General features: G+C 43.8%; 1 protein-coding gene across 2 annotated transcripts in view; it reads left to right on the forward strand.

Annotated features, from left to right (window-relative positions):
• Nucleotides 1-20,807, forward strand: part of CHST11 (carbohydrate sulfotransferase 11) — a 157,725-nt gene that overhangs the window by 43,379 nt on the left and 93,539 nt on the right. For both annotated transcript variants that reach the window (XM_088521644.1, XM_088521645.1), the window contains exon 2: nucleotides 19,734-19,819. In XM_088521644.1, the coding sequence (XP_088377770.1) occupies nucleotides 19,734-19,819 (86 nt within the window). The remainder of the gene's footprint in view (nucleotides 1-19,733; nucleotides 19,820-20,807) is intronic.

Consider the following 20,807-nt stretch of genomic DNA (forward strand, 5'->3'; position numbering starts at 1 on the left):
AAGAAAAAAACTACTTTTTTTTTATATATGTATATTTTTTCCCCACTGATACTAGTACTTCTCGTTCCCAATGGAAAAGACGCCTCCTTGTCTGCTCTGTGTGCACGTGCACAGGCTGGAGCCATCTCAGCTCCTTTGCGCTTCCAGGGAAGCGTTTCCTTACCCTCCCGAGGTGCTGCTTCGTTGCTCCAGCTGGCCAGGGGGTGGCCAGGAAAGACCAAACGGCCCTATGGAAGGGCAGGCTGCTTGAGAGATGCTCAGTAGGAGGGGGCTGAAATAACCCTTGGCTATTCGCCTTTGCTGAATGACGAACTCGCGCTGAACTGCGGTGAGAAGCACGGAGGGATTTATGACTTGGGCTACGCTGTTGAGCTGGTTAGGGCTGAAAAGGATGTGAATCGGGGCAAGTTAAGAGATTATTTCTCTGGTAGGCTTATGCAGAAGCCACATGGAGCGGACACTAGTACCGCAAGTGTAGCATTCTGCTGCTTCTGGTGTATGTTCTCTCTCTCTGAGTCGTGTCAGTGTGGCGTCAGTCCTGTATAAATGAGTCTGCAGAGCAGGTGAGAAGACAAAAAAGTAGTGCACGTTTAAATTAAAAGCTAAAACTTGTGGAAAGACCTGGTTTGCCCAACCCTCTTGGCTTGTAGCTAGTCCACTGAGAGGTGTGAGTGCTTGCCATTTGGAGCCTAAAGCAATCACAGACATAGGGGCTGTCTGCACAGAAAATAGATCAGGTGAGGTATTCTGGAAGAAATAATGATGGCTATCCCAAAATAACTTAATGTGGAAGCTCTTCTGGAAGTGCCGAGGTAACATGGCTTTCACTTTGCAGTGCAGTCTCTTGCCAAGATCCTTTCTTAAATTGCTGAATGGTGTCAGAACTGCTGTATCAAAGTAGTTATTCCACATTAATTATTTGATTCCCTTGTGTAAACTAGGACCTAGAGAGGCTGTGTATTGCACTGAACAAAGGAGCTGCCCAAAGGCAGAGGATGCTGATGAGGAAACATAAAAATGCATACTGTGTGCTCTGTGTTTGCACGAAGATGACTAACTTGCATCTTCTCTTTCTTACCCAAACCGAACCCGTTTTGAAAGACCCCAAATACTGGGTGGCCATTCGTTTTGAAGGACTCAGCCTAACCCTGGTGTTTCTGCTTTCTTGCTGGAGATCTGTCCTGCAGCTCTGCTTGATTCTCACCATGTGTACTATCAGGGTAATGAACACAGCCATACGGCTTCCAGGAATTTAGCACTGGGGATTTTATTGAAGTTCTGTTTAAAAATCAAGCAACAAGAACAAAACCCAACCCCTCTTTCTTTAAATCCTAGGATGTGGTAGTTGTCATCCTGTCACAGTGCCTTTCACCTTGCCTGTCTCTTTATGGGAAGCCCACTGACCCGTGGACTGGCTGTGGAGGTATTGCTGGCAATAATTTATCCTGTCACACACGCAGTAAGGAATTCATCACCAGAAGTGTGGGCTCTTATGTTTGTGTAGTGTCAGTTTGACAGAAATACTGACAGCTGATGTCCTTCCACCAGACGAGTAATGGCTTTACTGTGAAAAATGGCAGAAGATAGACAAGCGTATTGGAGAAAGAAACTCCCCAAAATACAGAAGTGGTGCTAATGTGATTTAATTCATAACTGATTGCAGTTATAAAAGAGTCACCTTGAAATGTTTGGGTCTCTTCTCCTTTCTCCTCTGGCAAGTGATTTATTTTATGACATGTAGCTGATCAAAGTTCAGTGAAATCAGATAACTTCTTGTCTTACTTGGTCTGTGTCCACTTTTTCATGCCCTGATTTTGAAGAGCAGGTTAGGGTTGACAGGACTAAGTGCATTTTACAAATGCGTTTGTCAGGTTACAGAAGTTCAGATATTAAACATTCATTTCTACTGAGGTTGAAGTGGGATTTTAAATATTCAAATGAGTAATTTATGTAATGGGAATTCCTTCTGCTTCCTAGAATGATCACTTCTTGTGATTTGGGTTTGGATTTCCATATCCAATTAATCTCAAATTTCTCATCCTTTAGTCTTGCCTCCTTCACGTGAGCTCTCTATTAAAATGCTCGCTCAATATATGCCAGCAGGCCTGTATTTTAAACTAATTATGATTAGCATCCTTATCACATTTGATTATTTTTTCCCAAGGACAGAATTTGTTGGGTGGGTAGCATGGGGTGGAAATCAGAATTCTGAGCCAACAAACGTAACAATGACAGAACTGGGACACGTTACCTGATCACTAAATTGATGCAGAGCACTTGCAGATGAATTGTTTCCCTTGTTAATTCAGGCAAACGTGCTCTGGAGGTTAAAGAACTGATCCTGAGATCAGGAGATGTGTTTTTTTTCTAGCTCTGTCTTTGTTTGCTTTGTGACCTTCTGTAAGTCATGGCATGACTGTCAGCTCAGTGAGCTGCTTGCATTGATTTCCAGCCACGTGCCTGACATGAGACAAGTGCTTGAGTCTATTGCCGAGTTTGGGCTGAAGCGATGTCCCCAAGTGTGCGATGGAAGCAGAAGCCCACATGCAGGGCCGGCTATGAATGGTGGGGCACCTTCCCTTCCCGGGCAGGAATTGTGGCCCAAGACTCCAGCCTTCCCAAAAAGCTGTGTTCAGATCTAAGAAAAGGGCACAAGGTGTATGATGATGAGAGGGAAAGAAACTATAACTGGACTAGATGTTTTTTTCAATGTTAAGTCAGATAACTCTTGCCAAATAAATAGAGCTCCTCCGTAAGAATTTTAAAAGCAGACAAATAATAATGTAGAGTTTTTTTTTCAGTAGGAAGTCTAAAATCTAAAGTTCTTTTTTAACTTGAGCTACTTTTGAATGTTAGATTTTAGACACAGTACATTTTATTATCAGCTTTTATTTTTAAGTGCCAGCTATTTTGCAATTTAATAACCATAAAAGTCTTCTAGCCAAGAATAAGAGTTGTCAATGTCATTCATAGCAGAGGGAAGGAAGGAGAGGAGTGAGCAGCAGCACTGATTAACACGAGCAGTTAATGAGATTCTGAATTTCTGACAGACTGGAATTTAAGAGAAAGAGTGTATTTTGCTGCTGTTGCTGTTAGTTGGCACTTTTTTTAGCTTTTCTCTCAGGATATCAAAAAATGTTGTGAACCTGAGTCAGCATCCCTGTGATGTGCCTAGGTGTAGCTGGGAAGCAGAGAGGAGGGGTGACCCACCAAGAATTTATGGGAGACCTAGGAATAGGACAAAATGGTAGGAGGGGGCTCTGCGCGTGGAAGGAGGGTTCTCTGCTTCACCATATGTTGTGAGAAGCAAATCCCAAACCAACTTTGCCCTCTAGCTTAAGTACATCATTATTCATAACAGGTAGCTTTGATAATGTACTTGTTTCAAAATAAAATTCATATTTTACACATGCAAAATTGATCTGATTTACCAGAGACTGATTTGCTTTTGACTTCCCCATAGATATCTTTAACCATCGTGTCATTTTTAGCTCTGTCTGGGTCTTCCCCCGTGGTTCCTGCGGCCCAGACACAGGCTGTTGCTGGAAGTGCTGCCCGTTGCTCGGAGCAGCTGGTTGATGGTTTCAGAGAATACAGGCAGCGAGCACGATGCTGGAGCTTCGGCTTGGGTCACCTTGTCTGGTGCTGTGCTCCCCTCAGACACCCCGTGCTCCCCCTTCTGGGTGCTGAGCTCCCCTCAGACACCCCGTGCTTCCCTCTTCAGCCATATCTCCAGACCTGCTGTGTTCCCTGAGTGGTCCCATTTGGTGCAGAGCCAATTGCTGCACTGAAAGCGCTGCCAAAGCCTGTTTGCAGTTGCTCTGCTTTTGCCCCCATCTGTTTGCTTCGCTCTCTCCCAAGGGCTCTGCAACGTGCCTGCTCTTTCAGAAGAGGTAGGGCAGGAGGGAGCCAGGCTGGGCTGCTCCTTGGCTCCGTGGCTGCAGCTTGTGGGCCATGTCCACATGCCCTGGAGATGCTCCTGCACCCTGCGGACCTGGGCCTCAGAGCAGCGCCATCTCTTCAGGCCCCTCTTGAGCCGGAGGCCCCGGCCCAGCGCAGCCACACAGGGCTTGACAGCAGCTCGCACTGGGATAGCTTAAGGTGCCGCATGTTAAATTTGCCTAAGGCACTGGTGACATACCTGCAAAGAGTGACCCAGGACAGAACGGAGCTCGCACTCAAAACGGGCACCGCGCGGCCCGGTGCTGGCCGCCCCCTTGCAGCTCACCCTTTCCAAGCAGCTTAGGCTGGCTCAGGTTGGCCGTGCAGCTGGCTGCCATCAGCGAGGCCGTGCCAGGCAGCGTTGTAGGGAATGGCCACAATCCAGGAAGGCTTTTGGGTTCAGCGTTAGGTTGTGTAATTTATATTTTGAATAGCCTCCTCAGGGCAACTCCATGCGAGTCCAGTAACTGGAGGTGCCTGTGGATGAATAAGGTGGATGAGTCTTCCCTGTGAAGGCTGTCACTGGAAAATAGAAAAGTAACAGAATTTGGTTATTTTCTTCCATTTTTTGAAGCACTTTCAGTGTCATTTGTGACCGCTGCGTGCGGCCTACAGGTGCAACCGCTCGTTTCCTCAAGGTGCGCTGTGGAGGGTGAGGTGGTTTCAAAGCTTCTCTGAGAGCGGGATCGTGCTGCACCACGAGCGCCCGGCCTGGCCATCACAGCGAGCCCGGGCCTGTGGCTGGTGGGCACGTGTGCCGCCTTGGAAAAAAGTCTTCCTTTGGCCTTTTGTTAATCCAGTCTCCCTTGTTATCCCTGATGTGGTCAGGAAAAGAGACATTTCAGACATTTCTCCCCGCCGCGCGTTAATCCTGACCTCAGCATCACCGTGAAGAGGAGGAGCTGCGTTGTTTGCAAAGCAGACCGAGAGAGCTATCGCTGCAGCGCAGCCCAGGCAAGGGGTGCACAGCCATTCCCCTGTTGTGTCTGCGAAGAAAAATGCTGTTTGGGTTTGCAGTAACCATTTTGGTCACTTGCTTGTCAATACTAAAGCCTATCTGCATAGTTCATCTCGTGTTTAAAGGAGGGAAGAGGTCTGTGTTTTGTTTTGTCTGCGGTGCACAAATATGCTGCTCGAGGCGGTGACGCTGCTTCCCAAAACACTGCGGAAAGGAAATGAAGCCCTGTGGGTTTTGCTGCGGCGTTGTTCCTGCACTAAAAAGCTGTGATGTAGCTTGTTGACTTTTTGATTAGACAGAGAGCCCTGGGAAAACCCCAATGCTGGAAACCCTTAGTCACGTGCTTAACTTAGCGCTGTGTTTTGGCTGTAAGAACAGCTAACAGATGAAGGCGAGAGATCTTTAGGTTCGGATGGAACTTGCTGCGCTCCTTGTTTGTTTTCCCCTTTCCAAGCCCTGAGTATTTTATTTGAGGTTGGCTGAGAGTGAGAACTTGAGGATGACTTGGAGATGAGGAGAAGACTTGACCATTACCCATTTTTAGAGCTGCATGTGAGATTCATGTGTCAATGTATATTTTATGCCAAATGGCAACATTGATGCAGCTGTGATGGTCTGAAGACTGACAAGACAGGTCTGTAGGCAGAGGCTCCCTTGCTGCCTCTCCTCTTTCCCCTTGAACACTGAGCCCTGACCTACTGCTCTGAGCACTTGTGCAGGGAGACAAAAACCAAACCAGCCAGACCAAACCCCTTGTTTTGCCCTGTTTCCAAGTGTTCCTGGAGCCGGTAGCAGCCAAGCGAAGCTTTCGGCCCGGGGCGCCTTGGCGCCGGGGCTGCCCTGCTCTATCCGGAGCCAAGTAGTGGAGCTCCGACACCATCCGGTAGGTTGGCCTTGGCACTGCAAGCAGCGCACAGCAAACGACCCTGCGTCTTAATTTCCCCATGGTATAGGAAGAACGCAAGTGAACAGCTGTGGAGCATGGAATTAATCCTGCTCACGTGGGAGGATCTAAATAAAATCACTGGCTTCCTCCTCTCTCTGCCTTTCTCTTCCTTTCTATATTGCAGTTACCTCAATGTGATTAGAAGCTATGATTTTTCAGGTTCATTCATATTCTTTTATTTTGTGGCAACAGCCAAAAGAATATACTAATATCTTGAACAGTGAAATTAGTCAGTACTGTTTTTTTTTTCTTTTTTATATATATATTCAGCTTTTACTTGGAATTAGTACACACTTGCTGGAAGTCACAAATGCAGTATTGCAATCTTGTAAATGGAGTTTCCAGAAGGTTTAAGACAGTGGATTTATCACCCTGTGCTCATCTCATTTTCTTTAACTTTTATGTTCAGGGCTTCATCATTTCAAGAAGACTTTGATAGCTGAAATAGAGATAATAAGCAGTCTTCATCAGCTGGGCACCATTTTAAGGCTGTTTGTATTTGCCGGAGTCCCTCATCTGTTTTTCAGATGCAGACTTTAGCTAGAGTGCAGCCTTGGTGGGAAGAAAAAAATTCCTGTTCTGTAATTTATAATGTCTCAGCTTATTTTCCCTCCTTACTGCCTTTAATTGTATGAGGGGGTGATTGCTCTCTCTTTAAACAGTTAGGAGACAGAACTAAAAGCAAGTGTCTAAAATTGAAAGGAAAAATCAGGATTTGTTGAGGAATGGGAACGTGCTCTGCAACTGAAGTCCCGGCCGAAGCTCTAGTCCCCTCAAGCCTTTGTGCGCTCCGACATTCCCGACCTCGAACTCTGCCATCCTTCCTAACTACAACAAAAACAAAGCGCCAGCTAAAAGCTGTGAATAAAAATAGACATGCCTCGTGTCTCCCTGTGCTGAACTCCTGTGCTTGTGATTTTCCTACCTCTCGAGCCTTCTGTTCCTCTTTCTGCTCTGTTCATCCTGTCTTGCTAGGGCCTCTGGGTGGACGGGGCCTCCTGGGACGGCGCTGGGCTGGAGACGGGGGCACCTGGGTGGAGGAAGGAGGTGCTGTGCTTAGGAAAGGGACTCAAGGTAGGGAACACATAGGAGAGAGTTATTTCTAGTTCTCCAGCAGCTGAGGTCAAGCGCAGCTTCTCTTTCTCTTCACCTGGTGCCTCCCTCATTTTTTCCCACTTTGCACTGGGTTGAGCAGGAGAAGGAGACTCTCCCACAGGCTCTGTGCCTGGCTGGGCTAGCACCAAACTGGCTCCTTCTCGGCTCATCCCTTCCAACTCTGGGGATCGCAGGGGGAAGGGAAGCAGGGAGAGATGAGGGAAGAGAAATCTGGGAAGGGTTCACAGGGAACGGAGACTGGTAGCGGTGTGTGAGGGCAGGAGCTGGATGCCAAAGGGTAGTTTTAGGAGAAGGGGAAAAAAAAAAGATATAAGATGAGGTCAAGGACCAGAGGACAAAGATTTGGGTTTTGACAGGAGGAAGATCAGCATCAAGAGCTTTGATTAAAGGGAAGAGTTAAAAAGCAGGGTGTTCTGGAGGTGTTGGGGAGAAAGGGGTTATTGAATAAAAACATACCATTAGATGAAGAATTCACATTGCTTTTTTTCCCCTCAGTGTGTTATTTAAAACTTCAGCCTGGAAGCCCTGTAATGAAGTAGAAAAGAGCTAAAAAATGAAGAGGGAAAGAGAAATCAAAACAATGAAAAAATGTAATTCTTGGATTTGAACAGTAAAACAGGATGCAGCATCTTAAAACTCAAAAGTGAAGTAATTGCAAAATAAAAAGTACCAGCATCTGGTAGCAGCTGACTGAAACACCACGGTATGTTATGTCACCATCATGTATAGGTGTAACATATTCACAGATCCCCATGAAGAGCAGCACGTGTGCACACAAATGCATCCTTCCTAATTGAATAAAATGCTTTGACTGCTGAGGTCTTGAGCAGTTAATCTAAGTAAGTTTTCCTTTTTTTCCATAGACAATTCAGATGTGATTCTTAGCTCATGGAGAAACAGAGATTCACTTTTGTTCATGGAGCTGAAGTAATTCTTCTCAGTTTGGAGGGAGGTAGTTTGTGACAACCCTTCATTGTAAATGTGAAAATGAATTTTTTTTTCACTTGTAGAATTTTATTATTTAACACAGCTTTTATATATGCCTTCTTGATAATAATGGCTGATGAATAGTTAATCAAGACAAATGGAATTTTCAGCCTAAAACAAGGATTACCTCAGAAGCAGCAGCAGTCAGAGATTGTCTCTGAAGGTCATTCATATCTGCTATTCATCTATGGGAAAAAGTATCATATAAATTGTAACTTTTATTCTGCTTTATAATGAAAATGTAAAATAATTTCAATTAAAATACAGTTTCTCTATTTTGGCTTGCAAGAACTGATGGCAAAATTAACCCAGACTTGAGGAGAAGACTCCTAAGTTGCGGAAGCCATCTCCATAGCCTGACAAAGTTAAAGATGGACACCTAACCTGAATGTTTTCCATGGATAACTGCTCCCAAATGAGTTGTCCAAGCTGATGTCCCTCCATGTTTAAATGCTACAAGAATATCTGAGTGCCAGAATTACTTACATAAGTACATTTGGAAGTGAACAAGCCAAACAAATGAAAGCGTATTAACCTAGAGTTTGTAATACCGGCTTTGAAATGTTTGATAGCTGGTAAAATTTAGCTGTAATTGGGAAATTATCACTCAGCAAATACATTTGAAGTGGCAGCCTTAGAGGACCATGCTGCGGCCTCACAATTAAAAGTTCTTATTTATCGATCACCTTTACAACGGGTGCAAAAGTTGTGCGATGGTAGACAGAGAGAAGGAAAACAGCACGTTATTATTATGGAGCTGGATTCTTTAATGTAATGACACAGTGAATTTTAGTAAGGGTGAATGTGGAGAGCAATAAAAATCAGGTGGTGCTTAGGGGCAGAGGCTGCTGTTCCGCTACAAGCGGTGGTGAGTCTGCTGAGTTGCCTGCTCCCTGTGCAAGACGAGAGCTCGTACCCCCTGCGCATGCTTGCGGAGGTGGGATACAGAGGTGACGGGGGAACCTCCTCGTCACGTACGTGGAGTGTTGCTCTAACCTCTGCTGGGTCACCTGAGCGCCAGGGTTTCAGAGGGCAGTGGTGTTAAACGAGGTTGCGTTCAGAGGAAAGCAGGAAAAGTGAGGAAGTGCCTTGAAAATATGCTGTAGAAAAATAGATGGTTAGAGGGTGACTTGCTCATGCCTTACAGATTCCTGCATGGAGGAGAGAATATAGAGTGTGTGGAGAAGACAAACGCGCAACAAGGTGCAGTGTCTGGAAGCTGTTGCCCTAAGGGCTGGGTTTGTATGTGCTGAGGGTTATCTGATAGGAAATTTAGCACCTGGTAAATCATATGGTTACGTGAACCAGTAGCAGTGAAGTGGGAAATAGCCTGAACCATCACTCTGCTGAAGCCTGGGGGTTGGAAGTATCAAGTTTACTTTTTCTCACCTTTGGTTTTTATATTCCGCGTGATTTTCCTGTAAACTTTCAAGATAAGAAGATTTCCAAGAGGTCTCTTAAGGCTGGGTTTCCAGCAGGCTTGGCTTAGATCCTGTTGAGAGATCCCTGCTCAAGGGAAAGAGAGGGTGGTGGGGAGCTATAGGGGAAGGGAGGGGAGAAAGATGGAGCATCTTTTCACCAGTTCTAGTTGTTAATGCTTTATGTAGTGCCTAGAGAAGCTCAAAATAGGTATTTACTAAGAAATACATTACAATATTGCTGTATATTTACTTGCAAAATTTATTTTGTCTGAGGGAGATATCTAATGGACTAGATTGTTCTTTCACTCCAGAGATGTTGTAGAAAGGACCCTTCTGGGAGAATACCTTTAAGGTGTATCGTTGTAAGGATGCTTCCCCTTTTTTCTCTCTGTCCAGCTTTCCCCGCCCTTCTGCATATGAAACTTTACAAGTGAGAATTTGTTTCCTGTGCTGTAGTTCTGTCTAGTACTTTTGTTGTCTGTCTCCCTCAGAGTCAAGCTATCTTAAGGGATCCTGTATTTAGATATCACTAATCGCCAGCCAGAAAATTTACTAAAAATTTCATTTTGTATCATATATTGCTATGTTTGGAGGAAGATTTTCAGTCAACTTCAAACTTTTAGTCTATCCAGCATCCTATTTGGTAGTGATACCAGAGCAGATACTTTCATGGAAAGTGTTTACATCCTTCAGATCTCACTTTCCTCGTTTTTACCCGTTGGCTGGGCCTTTGGCAGAGGGATTTGGTGCGGCCTGTGCGCGCGCTCAGCTGATGTGAGGCCGGGCAGCGGAGTGGCCGTGTGGATGAAACGCGTCCCTAGGTTTTTATGCGCTCGTTGCAGTGATGGCAGCAATGGAAGGACACAGAGGGAAGGAGCAGAACTCCTGACAGATAAGCAGTCCCTGAAAGTGAATACATTCCAGGCAAGCACAGCTCTGAATGGGTTTCTTGTGTTGGAGGAATTTCCTTTTGGAGAAAGACAGATCCGCAGGGCTCAGTACATCACCCGGGGTTGGCTGTAAAGCTAGGCTCTATAATGGAAATACAGATTATGCTAATTGAGATGCAGTTTTATAGTGCTAATGTGTGTTTTACTCCTCTATGCACTGAAGTGCAGTGTGAGGGTCTATGGGAGCTGGCGGTGTCCTATTCATATGGAAAACGCTTGGAAGAATCCATGGTTTGGAATATATAATAAACCGCCTCGTGAAGGGAATCTTACATATGAAAACAATATTATCTAGCATAGAGAGGGGAGCATGTGAAAGCAGCTTCTAAGGCTCAGTTTTGGTGTCTACATGTTGTACTGGAAGAAAGGGAGACGTGGAGCAATTCCAGGGTGGGCTGGAGGCCGAGGCCGGAGCAGAGCTGGCCAGGGGGCTGGAGGTGGCCGAGCAGACCTGGACCTGCCCTGATCCCGTCAGCCCAGGCGCTAAGCTGTTGGAAAAGGAAAAGATTTGGCAGAGGAGCTGACGCCTCTGAGCGTCTTGGGGCCACCCAGAGTCTAGAGGTGTTAAACTCTGAAGAATGAACTCCTGTGAGGTGATCGGACCGCAAAGCTCAGCTGTGTGGTAATTATTAGTCAGGGTCTTTTGGAACTTGCAGAATGAGACCTTTATTGTCTGCGGTATTTTTTCCTCCTTTTAATATCACCATTTGGCCTTCACAAGAGATAGGATCTTTATTTTATAAGAGCTCATCTACTTATCCAACAAGCCAGTCATAATCGTCTTTGACATAATGAGTGATGGCTCTGAAACTGATTGCTAAAGGTGATTACCAAAGGATTTCGTATCTTTTTTTTCCTGCTTAGCAAACTGTTTAGTGCTTCTTTTTTTTTTTTTTGTAAATAATATTCTTGTTTATAAATCACAGTGAAGTATCAAGAGGCTATGTTCACACTAAAAACCCACTGTGCGTCATAGGTGATAAACCTTTGTCCATCTGCACAAGCTGTGAGTCGGTAGAGCAGAGATCAGTCGTTCCTGTGCCTAGCTGTTTGCATCCGCAGGTGTGTGTGTGTATGCATCCCTAATGTTCAAACTTTACTGCTTCTTCCTAAAGCTCAAACTGAGACCAAATTTTAAGCACTTCTTTGTTCTGTGTTTAAAAACTGCTGCAGCTTTATTTTCTATTCTGCTTGACTTGCGGGAAGACTCGCTGTGCTTTCTAGTACAGCCATAGCAAATATGATTGTGTTTCATCTTTGCACATCTGTTGAGAGCAGCAAAGAAATAGTAGCTCAAATAGACTGCAGCTGCAGCAGCTGTCTTTCTCATTTTGACTGTGGTTCGTGATAAATGCTTTCAAAATTATAGCCTTCTGAAGAAACCTTCCTCCTTTAAAGGTCTTTCTTTCCCTCTTTTTTTGGGGGCGGAGGAGGCAAGCTCATGCATTGTGTTTAAGTAGACTGGTACTGACAGTATTATGGAATCGTGAGAAATGCAAAAAATAAATCAAGCTCTTCATTTGTTAGGGCAGTGTAAATGTGGGCTTTGATGAACCTGCATTTGCATGTTGTTCACTGGAACTCGCGTCAGAGAGGTGGGATATCTGTGGTTATCTGTAGGCTTGAAAGCTTAGCTGATAAGAGCAGAGTAGGATATTCAAATCTCCGTATAAACAGGGACCAAAAGCAGATGCACTTGCACATGGGGTTATAGCAGGTATCTAGAGTTCATGGTGGTGGGGGCATGGGAGTGAAGGGGTATTTGGCAGCATGTTTGGAAACCTCTGTATCTTCTGTAGAACTTTTCTTACCTCCTTAGGTTATTGAGCTCTTATTTTGAAAAAAAAAAAAGAAAGAAAAAAAAAGCTAAATAATCATGAATGGTAATAAAAAGTATAATCACCAGAGACTGAGTTTTTATTTGTGTTTTTAAATACTGAAAACAGTGTTTCATCATGCCACTTTATTATATGTGTGTTTGCTCATAGACTACATACAGTTAACGCTGGTCAGTGTTCCTTAGAGTTCCCTGCTTCCTAGGTAAAAAGTTAGTTTTGGAGAGGAGGAAGGGGGATGGGGATTTTTTTTTTCATATATTGTTATGGAGGATTCTTTTGTTTTTTAATTTATGAAGACTTAGAAATGGTGCCAGGAGAATTTGAGTTGATGCTTCTGATCAGCTTTCCAGGAGCTGCAGCTCTCGTGGCATTGGCAGTGGATGGAGTTATCTTGGGCCAACTCAAGCAGGCAGCTGGGGTGGTCAGCATCCATTCAGAATTGACCTATGGAGTGCCCTGATGTCAGTAAATGTGCATTTCACACAGCAAAAACAAATGTCAGAGAAGTTCTGACCAAGTCTGAAATAGTTTGCATCCACAGAAACTCTTTGCTGCATTAAAAGCAGTTTGTGTCTGTGCATCGTCCTGATAAACAAGACAGAGCTCTCCTGGTGTGAGGAGCGAAGCCTCTGGGAAAGTCTTTTGATGCAGATTTGGAACCAATTTGATAAGACTTCTGACGAAATTTTGTATGGATTATCATTAAAAAAAAAAAGCGGGGGAAAAATGACTTGTTCGTTAATGGGAAAGATGTTTTGCTAATTTATGCCTCATGCAATGTCCATAGGGTTGTCCAGGATCCAAGTCTTTGCATAATTTCACCCAAGGATATTCAGCTTCCCCACTGTGCCCAATTAAACACATTCCCATGCTAATCTGAGAACAAACAGGATAAAATACAAATTTATTTCTGGAAATCTGTTTAAAGTAAAAAGTAATTAAAAGTCTCTCTATTCTTTGGAGGGCATTTACAACCTTTGTAATTAGTGATTAGAGTCTAGAAACAGAGAGTTAAGCCTCATTTCCTTTCTGTGCCAGGCTTTATTTCATGTAGCTAGAAGTTATCCGTTCAGTCCAAGCATCCCATTTGATCTGGACGGAGTGGACGGAGCCCAGCAGCCACCCCGGAGGCTGCCTCAGCACAGGCTCATGGGGGAATCATCTCTGGGGTGTCCCGCCTATGGCAGGGTGTCCCTGTTAATTGCAGAGGAGCTTAAATGAGTCGCGTACACAGCTCGCTACTTAAAGTGAATTCCTCATTTTTCGCAAGATTTAACCTCCGTGCCTCCAGTTTTGTGTAAATTGAAGACGGTTGCTTTGCTGTCCCATGGTGGCTTTGGTTCTTGGGCCTTATTTCATGAGGTCCATCTAGCAGGTGAGCAGGAGGGGAAGCGTCAGAGCGGGGTGAGGATGGACACGTTGAGTCAGTGAAGCCAGACTGAATCATCGCCGTTCCTCCGCCAGCCACCTTTTGGGATTGATCTTTTGCTGCAAACATCCAGCACCTACTGCTCTCTAGAGCCTTGGGTCTCTAGTTTTTCCATGAGGCACAACGACATTTTGCATATCAAGGTGCTCCCATTCCAGATTTTTGCTTGGTTCTCGTAGCAGGTAACACCTTGTGCTGCTGGTTACTGTGTGATGGATGGCAAAATGTGGTGCTGCGTTAATGCAGAGTGCAAGTATTATCAAGTATTACTCTATCTTCTGCCCTTAAGACTGTGGCAGGCTCATACACAATACTTTTTTTTTTTTTTTTTTACTCTCTGAAAATAGATCTCAAGCTCCAGTAAACAAGCTGTGTTTTTCCTTAAGGAAAGAGGACAGACAGGAGTTTTGCCATAAATACTTGTACCAGCAGTCTCCTGATTAAGCACCAATAATTCCTTCTAAAGGCTAACAAAAAAGGTCACAAAACTCTGCGAACTGCTGCTAGAGGATTAGCAGTTAAAAATCACTGCCTGGAGAGCAACGTCGAGATGTTGCTCCTCAGTCTCGGGACTGACCCTTGCAGTCGCTCCCAATGCTCGTGGCTGATGAAAAACTAACCCCATAGCAGTGCTCAGTGCCCTGTGCCTGCCAAGCCCTGGAAGGGGCTGTAGGAACTGTGCTGGAGATTGAAACGAGGTGGTCTGTGCTGGGACTTGGCTAAAGTGTGATGTCCTGCAGGGCTGACACTGGTAAATCGTCGCAGAAGGCTTTGCTGAAGCAGAGCCAGCCAGTTGCTAATGACAAGCTCGGCCGGTGTGATTTTTAACTAGCTTTCTGAAAGGCAGAACTTTTCCAGCTCACAACAAATTCTGCCCAAGAGCCTCTGACAAACTTTAAAAGAAAGTCACGTTCCTACCTTTTCTCTTTGGTTTATTTTAACTTTCCCCTGAGCGTTCTCATGCTTCTAGAGTGCCACATGTGCAAACTTTTGCCAGAGTAAGCCAGGGTTGGTTTGTATTCAGGGAATGGCCAGGTTGCCCCTCAAACCATTCTTGCTGATGCAGGTGGAACAGAAGTTGCAAAAAATCATTTATGTAAGTACGACTGTGACTGGGCTGTAGGTGTTAATGTTATTCCTTAATGTGTCTTTCAGTGCTTCCCTTGATGTACCTGTGTGGAAATATATTTTTCTCTGCCGTTTTTGAGCTCACAGTAGGAGTGTGTATTCAGAGCCTGGAAGACAAAAAAGCCCAAAAGAATCTCTAAACCTTCCGTACGGATATAACTAAATTATGTTTGGTTTGGTTTAAAACCCCAGCAAGTTGGAGGGCAGTAACTGATTTAAACGCTAGAGATGCTAAAAACCCAAGGCTCTGTTTGGATGCCACTATCTACTGTGCAGATTTTGGGCCTTGGTGTGGTAGAGGATGCTCAGATGGGTGGTCTCCACAAAGAGCTGGTGATGCCACATCCAGCATTTTTTCCACAGCGCGGTGACGTGTACCCTAAATAGAATAAATTATGTATATCAGTTTTAGGCAATGTTGATACCAGGGGGAATTTTATCTTTGTTCTTTAGACGAATGTAATGAAAAATTAAATATTAATGTCTCCGCAGAACTTTTCTCAGATATTAAGAAGCAGTGAAGAGAGAGAACATTTTTCCATTTGTTTTTTTTCTCACCTCACAAACCGGAAGTAATTAGAAAAGTAGAAACCGTGTAAATTAAATATTGTGAGTAGGAAAGCTGTTGCTGGGCATCAATCAGAGAACTCGTATTCAACAGACGTCTCACAAATGGCAGGATCTGGCGTTTTCCGGGTTGTTGGGTGGTAGGGACATAGTTGGCTGCTGAACGCAGGTGCTCAGCACTTCAAGTGTCACTTGTTTGTTTCTGTAACTGCAGTGAAAGAAGTGACAATTATTTTGTGAGCTCGCCTCTGCGGAATGTCCTGTGTTACTTAATGCACAACCCAGGGTTTTGAGGAATAGTTTCCCTTGTCCTTCTCATGCTTTGTGAGATGCCCTGTTTTCTACGTTTTTCTACATTTTTGATTTCTCTTTCTCTCTCTCTCTCTTTCTCTTTCTCTCTCTCTCTTTCTCTCTCTTTTTCTCTCTCTTTCTCTCTCTTTCTCTCTCTCTCTCTTTCTCTCTTTCTCTCTCTCTTGTTCTGGTATTCCTTTTGAGCAAGAAAACTCCCTAGAAAACTGCTACCATGTCCCCTCTCTCAACTTCTCTGCAACTCTTGGTAGGGAGAGGCAGAATTCATGCTTCTGTGGCCTGTTATTTTTAATACTTTCTCCTGACACTGTTCTTCCTAATAGAATACCAGGGACCTCCCATTCTTGCACAGAGTCTTTGTAGAGCATCTAGTGAATTACGAAATGCTCTCTGCCAAGGAGAAGTGATACTGTACACCTGGTTCACATGTTTCGGTGTGAATGATCTTTAGCCTCTGAAACGTTGTCCTTCACAAAGTGCAAAGACGAGAAGGTAACTCTATCTCTAGGAGATGTTGCCATCTAGCAGATGCCTTGTTGTGTGCCCTGGGTCACTTGTAGCCTCTGTCACCCAAGAATGAGGACCTGGGTGGGAGGGCATTGCAGAGGCTCGGCTGATGGGACCATGCTTGGAGGTGGAGGTGCAAAGGCTGCCTGGCCTGGATGGTGACCCATGGCATCTGAAACTCTTGGTATGGTCTCAAACTCTGCTTTTCCAAAGAGTATTTTTCATTTGGAGAATCTGCATTTTAACTGATGGTCATCTAATGGATCAAGGCCGTGACCAAACGTCTGCACTCTTTTGTGCAGATAGATGCTAGAAGAGTGCTCGACTGAAGAGCACTGCGTGTGCTCCGCGCTGTGTGGCTCACAGCTTAAATTGCTTTTCCAAATGTAGCCTGGCAGGTCTGAGCAGAGTTTTCTGCAAGTTGCACATGCCTGCTTCCGAGATAACTTCAGGCCTGCAACCTGCCCCCTCTCCCTGTATATACAGAGAGGAGATTATTATGTTGATAAACTTAAAATTCAGCAGGGCTGTTTATCTTTCTTGAGAAAAAATAAATTTAGTGCCTAGCAGACATCTTCTCCAGACTTGCTGTTACGTTAATTAATAGTGATCTCATCAATTTCGACAAGATGGACCCCGTTGCATCTGGACAAATCATTCCTGAAGATGGAAGAAAGGTCGTGCTCCTACAGTGCTTCTCACTAAGTAGCCATCAGTTCTCTCAGCTGCTCACAGTCCTGGCCAAATTAACTGGATTGTTGGTTTTTCTGCAATTGCAGTATTAACACAGCTCCTTAATCATTTGAGGCACTATCTACAGTTTTCAGCTGCCTCGCACATTTATTGTGCTCGAACGTGATCTTTTAATCAGTCCGGGGAGCCATGCATATGGAATACTTACCATTAGATTATAATTAACTATAATTATGTACGGAGATCAGCTCAAGCCATAAAATGTAAATTTAGCTATTTACTATGTTAATAAGAAGATTCAGGAAAGATAAAGAGCTTGATTCTTGCCCCCCCCCCGCCACATTTTTGTTATCACAGTGGTGTGAAGGAGACTTAATGAACACACATTGGTACAATTGGTGTAACTGCAGTTAGCATCCATGCTATGTCTATGTTACTGCAGACTGCTGTAAGTGAGATTCAGGCCAAAGAGGCTGCATCACTGATATCATAAAACACTGCTTTGGACAGCCGGGAGTAGAAGAGAGGATGCAAGAAGCCTGAGATGAGGGAATTTGTCCATAGTTATGCCAGAAAGTATTCTCTACTGTACAGATAACTGTTTGCCTATGGACAATTTGTAAAACATGTAAGTGGGATTTCAGCTTTTGAAGGGGAGTATTCCCTTATATCCCAGTGTTGCAGTTAAATCCCAAGGGCAGGTATTTTCCAGGCGTGCACAGAGGTGGTATATCAGGCTGCATCAGCGTGTGCTGTTACTGGCACTGATGAACAGGGAGCCGTGTGCTGTGTTAAGTTGCTGTGCTAACTCCACAGTTGTCTTTTAAAAGCTTTATTGGAAAAATAAACCAAATAAATAATATTTGGAACCATAAAATAAAGATTTAATTGTTTTTGTGTCTAAGGTCCTACATGAGCATTTAGCCTTTGTGGGGGAAACAGTTGCCTTTTTTTTTGTTTATTTGTTTACATCGGGGAATCAAATCCTGCACAATGTTCAAATAATTTAAGCTTTATGGCTGTTACAGCCGCATATAAAGTGTTGCTGTGTTGATACCTGCTGGTTAAATAAAGCTGGAAGGGCTATATTTATGCATGTTACTGTTTACTGTATTTAATGGAATAGAAAAGTAAAGTAATAAATTCAGGGACAGCACACACAAATTATTCTTTTTCCTTTTGGAACAAAGAATCACTGTTCCAAAATACTGGTTAATCCCAAGGTAGTGACCTGGATACACTGGAACATTGACACTTCTCCTTTTTTTCCCCTGCTTCAGGATTTTAGATAGAGATGGTGGGAGCTAAATGGATTATGCGACCCTGTGTTTCGTGGCTGAATTGAATGCTCTGTATTGGGAGGGGATCCCATGATGGTGAAGGAGCCCCAAAAGGTTTCTCAAAACTGCCCTGAACACTGTGCCGAGCCCAAGGGCACAGTGGGCTGCAGCGCTGCATGGTTCTTGCCCCTTCCTTAGCATTTTTAAGGTATTTAAACAAGTAAAGCAAAATCATATAGTCTGTTAAGATCTACTATTCTACTTCTATTCTTCATCTACTATTGTAATGATGAAAAAAGTCAAAACACTTAGCCTGTTTGTTTACTAAGCTTTATACATCTGAGTCCTATTACAAAATGGTGGTGTCCTTTTTATTTGCTCAGAGGAAGAGCAACATGATACCTTATTAGATAACTACCTTCTAATTTAAAAATAAATATGAAGTGAATGAAGGAATTTATTATGTTTCCAGACTGAAATTGTATACAGTGTCCTAACTCTACAGAGACTTTGCTCTGTTCATACCGCTTGACATATCACTTATGATTGTATGTTAAACACTAGCCCTCTGTATTAAAAATTACATGACTGTATTCTTTAATTATTGGCCTAGAGCCTGCAATATCATTACTGCGAGTGGTGTGGTTTGGAGCCATTGCTACAGGACACTCAGTAGTTTCTTTTTGTAAAGCGTGGCAACCTCCGATAACTGTGTGCCTGCCTCTGCTTAATGCCTTGGATTCCCACCAGGGTAAATGGCCTCTGTTTTGGGGGGTGGGCGGGTCACATCCCAGTTTTTCCCTTGACAAGATGAATTTCCCCTAGCTGAGATGCCTGCACATGGAGTCTCGCCTGGCCCTTGTCTACGCTTCTTGTTTCAGACTGTTCTGGACGCAACGGCTCTAGTCAGAAATGGATGAACTCCGCGCTTGCCAGAGCTCAGGTCAAGGTCTTTCCTCATGGCACTTGCAATGCAAAATACTCCTTGATCACCCCTTTGACAAGGTCTCTGCTTTGGAAACCTGCTTGCATCCAACTGGGTTAATGTAGTGTTGGTTGGTTTGACTGATATCAGTCAAATATTCAATTGCCATATGTAAAGGAAAATATAATTTGGAGCAAGAAAGTGTTGCAATGATTGATTTGTATGCGCGCTGTGTCCTGTGGAGCGTCTGCTCTAGGAAAAGCTGGAGCAGTTGGTCAAAAGATATAATGTTAGATGTCTTAGTATTAGGATTCTTCTGTTGCCTTAGTGTTTGGATTCAGAGGGACTCAGGTTGTCTCCCAGAACTGCTGATGTGGGAATTCAGCAGTCTCTCATGACAGCTGAAGATGGAGGAGCCTAACACTGCTGAAAATCAGGTGCCTTTGGCTTTATTGCTTTTGCCTGAAATTTTGGGCACCCAAGTTGTAAGTTCGTGGGCAGCTGCTGCCTGGCAGCTTTTCTAAGAGGGAAACCAAAGGAGAGCTTCATTTTAGCGACTTTCACAACACATCAAGGGTTTCGCTCTCAGACCTTTTCTAAGCAAAGTAAAAATAGGAATTTAAAACACAGCACTGTCTCCCTGGTTTGTTAGCAAGTCTGTTCTTGCTGTAGGTGTTGTAGTTGGCTACGTCTAGCAAATATAGCTAACCTGTATTAATTTCAATTTCCCCCTGCAGTAATGCGTAGAAATCCATTTGGGATGGACATTTGCTGTCGGAAGGGATCCAGAAGCCCACTCCAGGAGCTGTATAATCCCACCCAGGTGAGTGTCTTGTAGCTATGAACAAACTCTGCAGCCTAGAGCACAAACACAGTCTTTTTTTTATCTTAAAGGTGGTGTGGTTTGCTTTCTTTTCATGTCAACACAGTAGCTGTCTTCAACCTCAAAATTATAAAGATTTTTTTTTATTTTGGTATCTTTAGGTGCCTGAACGCCTTAAAAGAATATTTTTTAATTCTCCTGCCTCCAAGATCATAATTTAATCTGTTGATCAGCAGGCAGAGTGGCAGGGTGGGGAGCAAGAATATAAAATGATTAACATGATTCAGGGAGTGCAGCGAGACAGTAAGTTGCAACAATAATTTAAGGATATTATTTGTATGGCTTTGAGCTAGCCAGATGGCCTCTGTGTCCCGGCCCATTACCTGCCTGAAGTGCAGACAGGCATGGTAGCTCACACTCCTCCTTCTGCTGTGTGCTATGTGACACTGAAGGCACTGATGGGAACCGACTGTAATCTGAGCTGGAGTTCTTCGTGTGGCACCAAGTGTCACAAGGAGAGCGCAGGAAAGTATCTGAATTTCATGCCCGCATTTGCTCCTCTAGATCAATTTATTCGCAACATGTGGGTTGAATTGGCACATTCAGGACCAGCATTTCCTACTGGCTACTGAGAGGAAGTCCTGCCATTGAGAGAAAATGCCAGCTGACTATTAAACATATTTAGCAAGGTTTAACAACTGCCTATTATATATTTATACATCAATGAATACATTGAGTTTTTCTAAATTGGCTATTAAGGAAAGTGACTATCCCAATAAATCTGACTTGTTAGATTTAACAAGGCAGTAAATGTTTTAAATACTATTTGATTATGAAGAGAATCACTGTATATATATAGTATGTGCAAAATGAAGTCTAAGTGATTTTATTTATGAAGAACTGAAAACTACCCAAAGATACGTGATGTCTATTATGTAGTGTAGTAAAACTGTATTTACTAAATACTGTTGTTTTTATGAATACAATC

This window comes from Tinamus guttatus, unplaced genomic scaffold, assembly GCF_059628265.1.
Source record: "Tinamus guttatus ecotype Peru unplaced genomic scaffold, ASM5962826v1 Tinamus_guttatus_pri_ptg000125l, whole genome shotgun sequence".
Lineage (NCBI taxonomy): Eukaryota > Metazoa > Chordata > Aves > Tinamiformes > Tinamidae > Tinamus > Tinamus guttatus.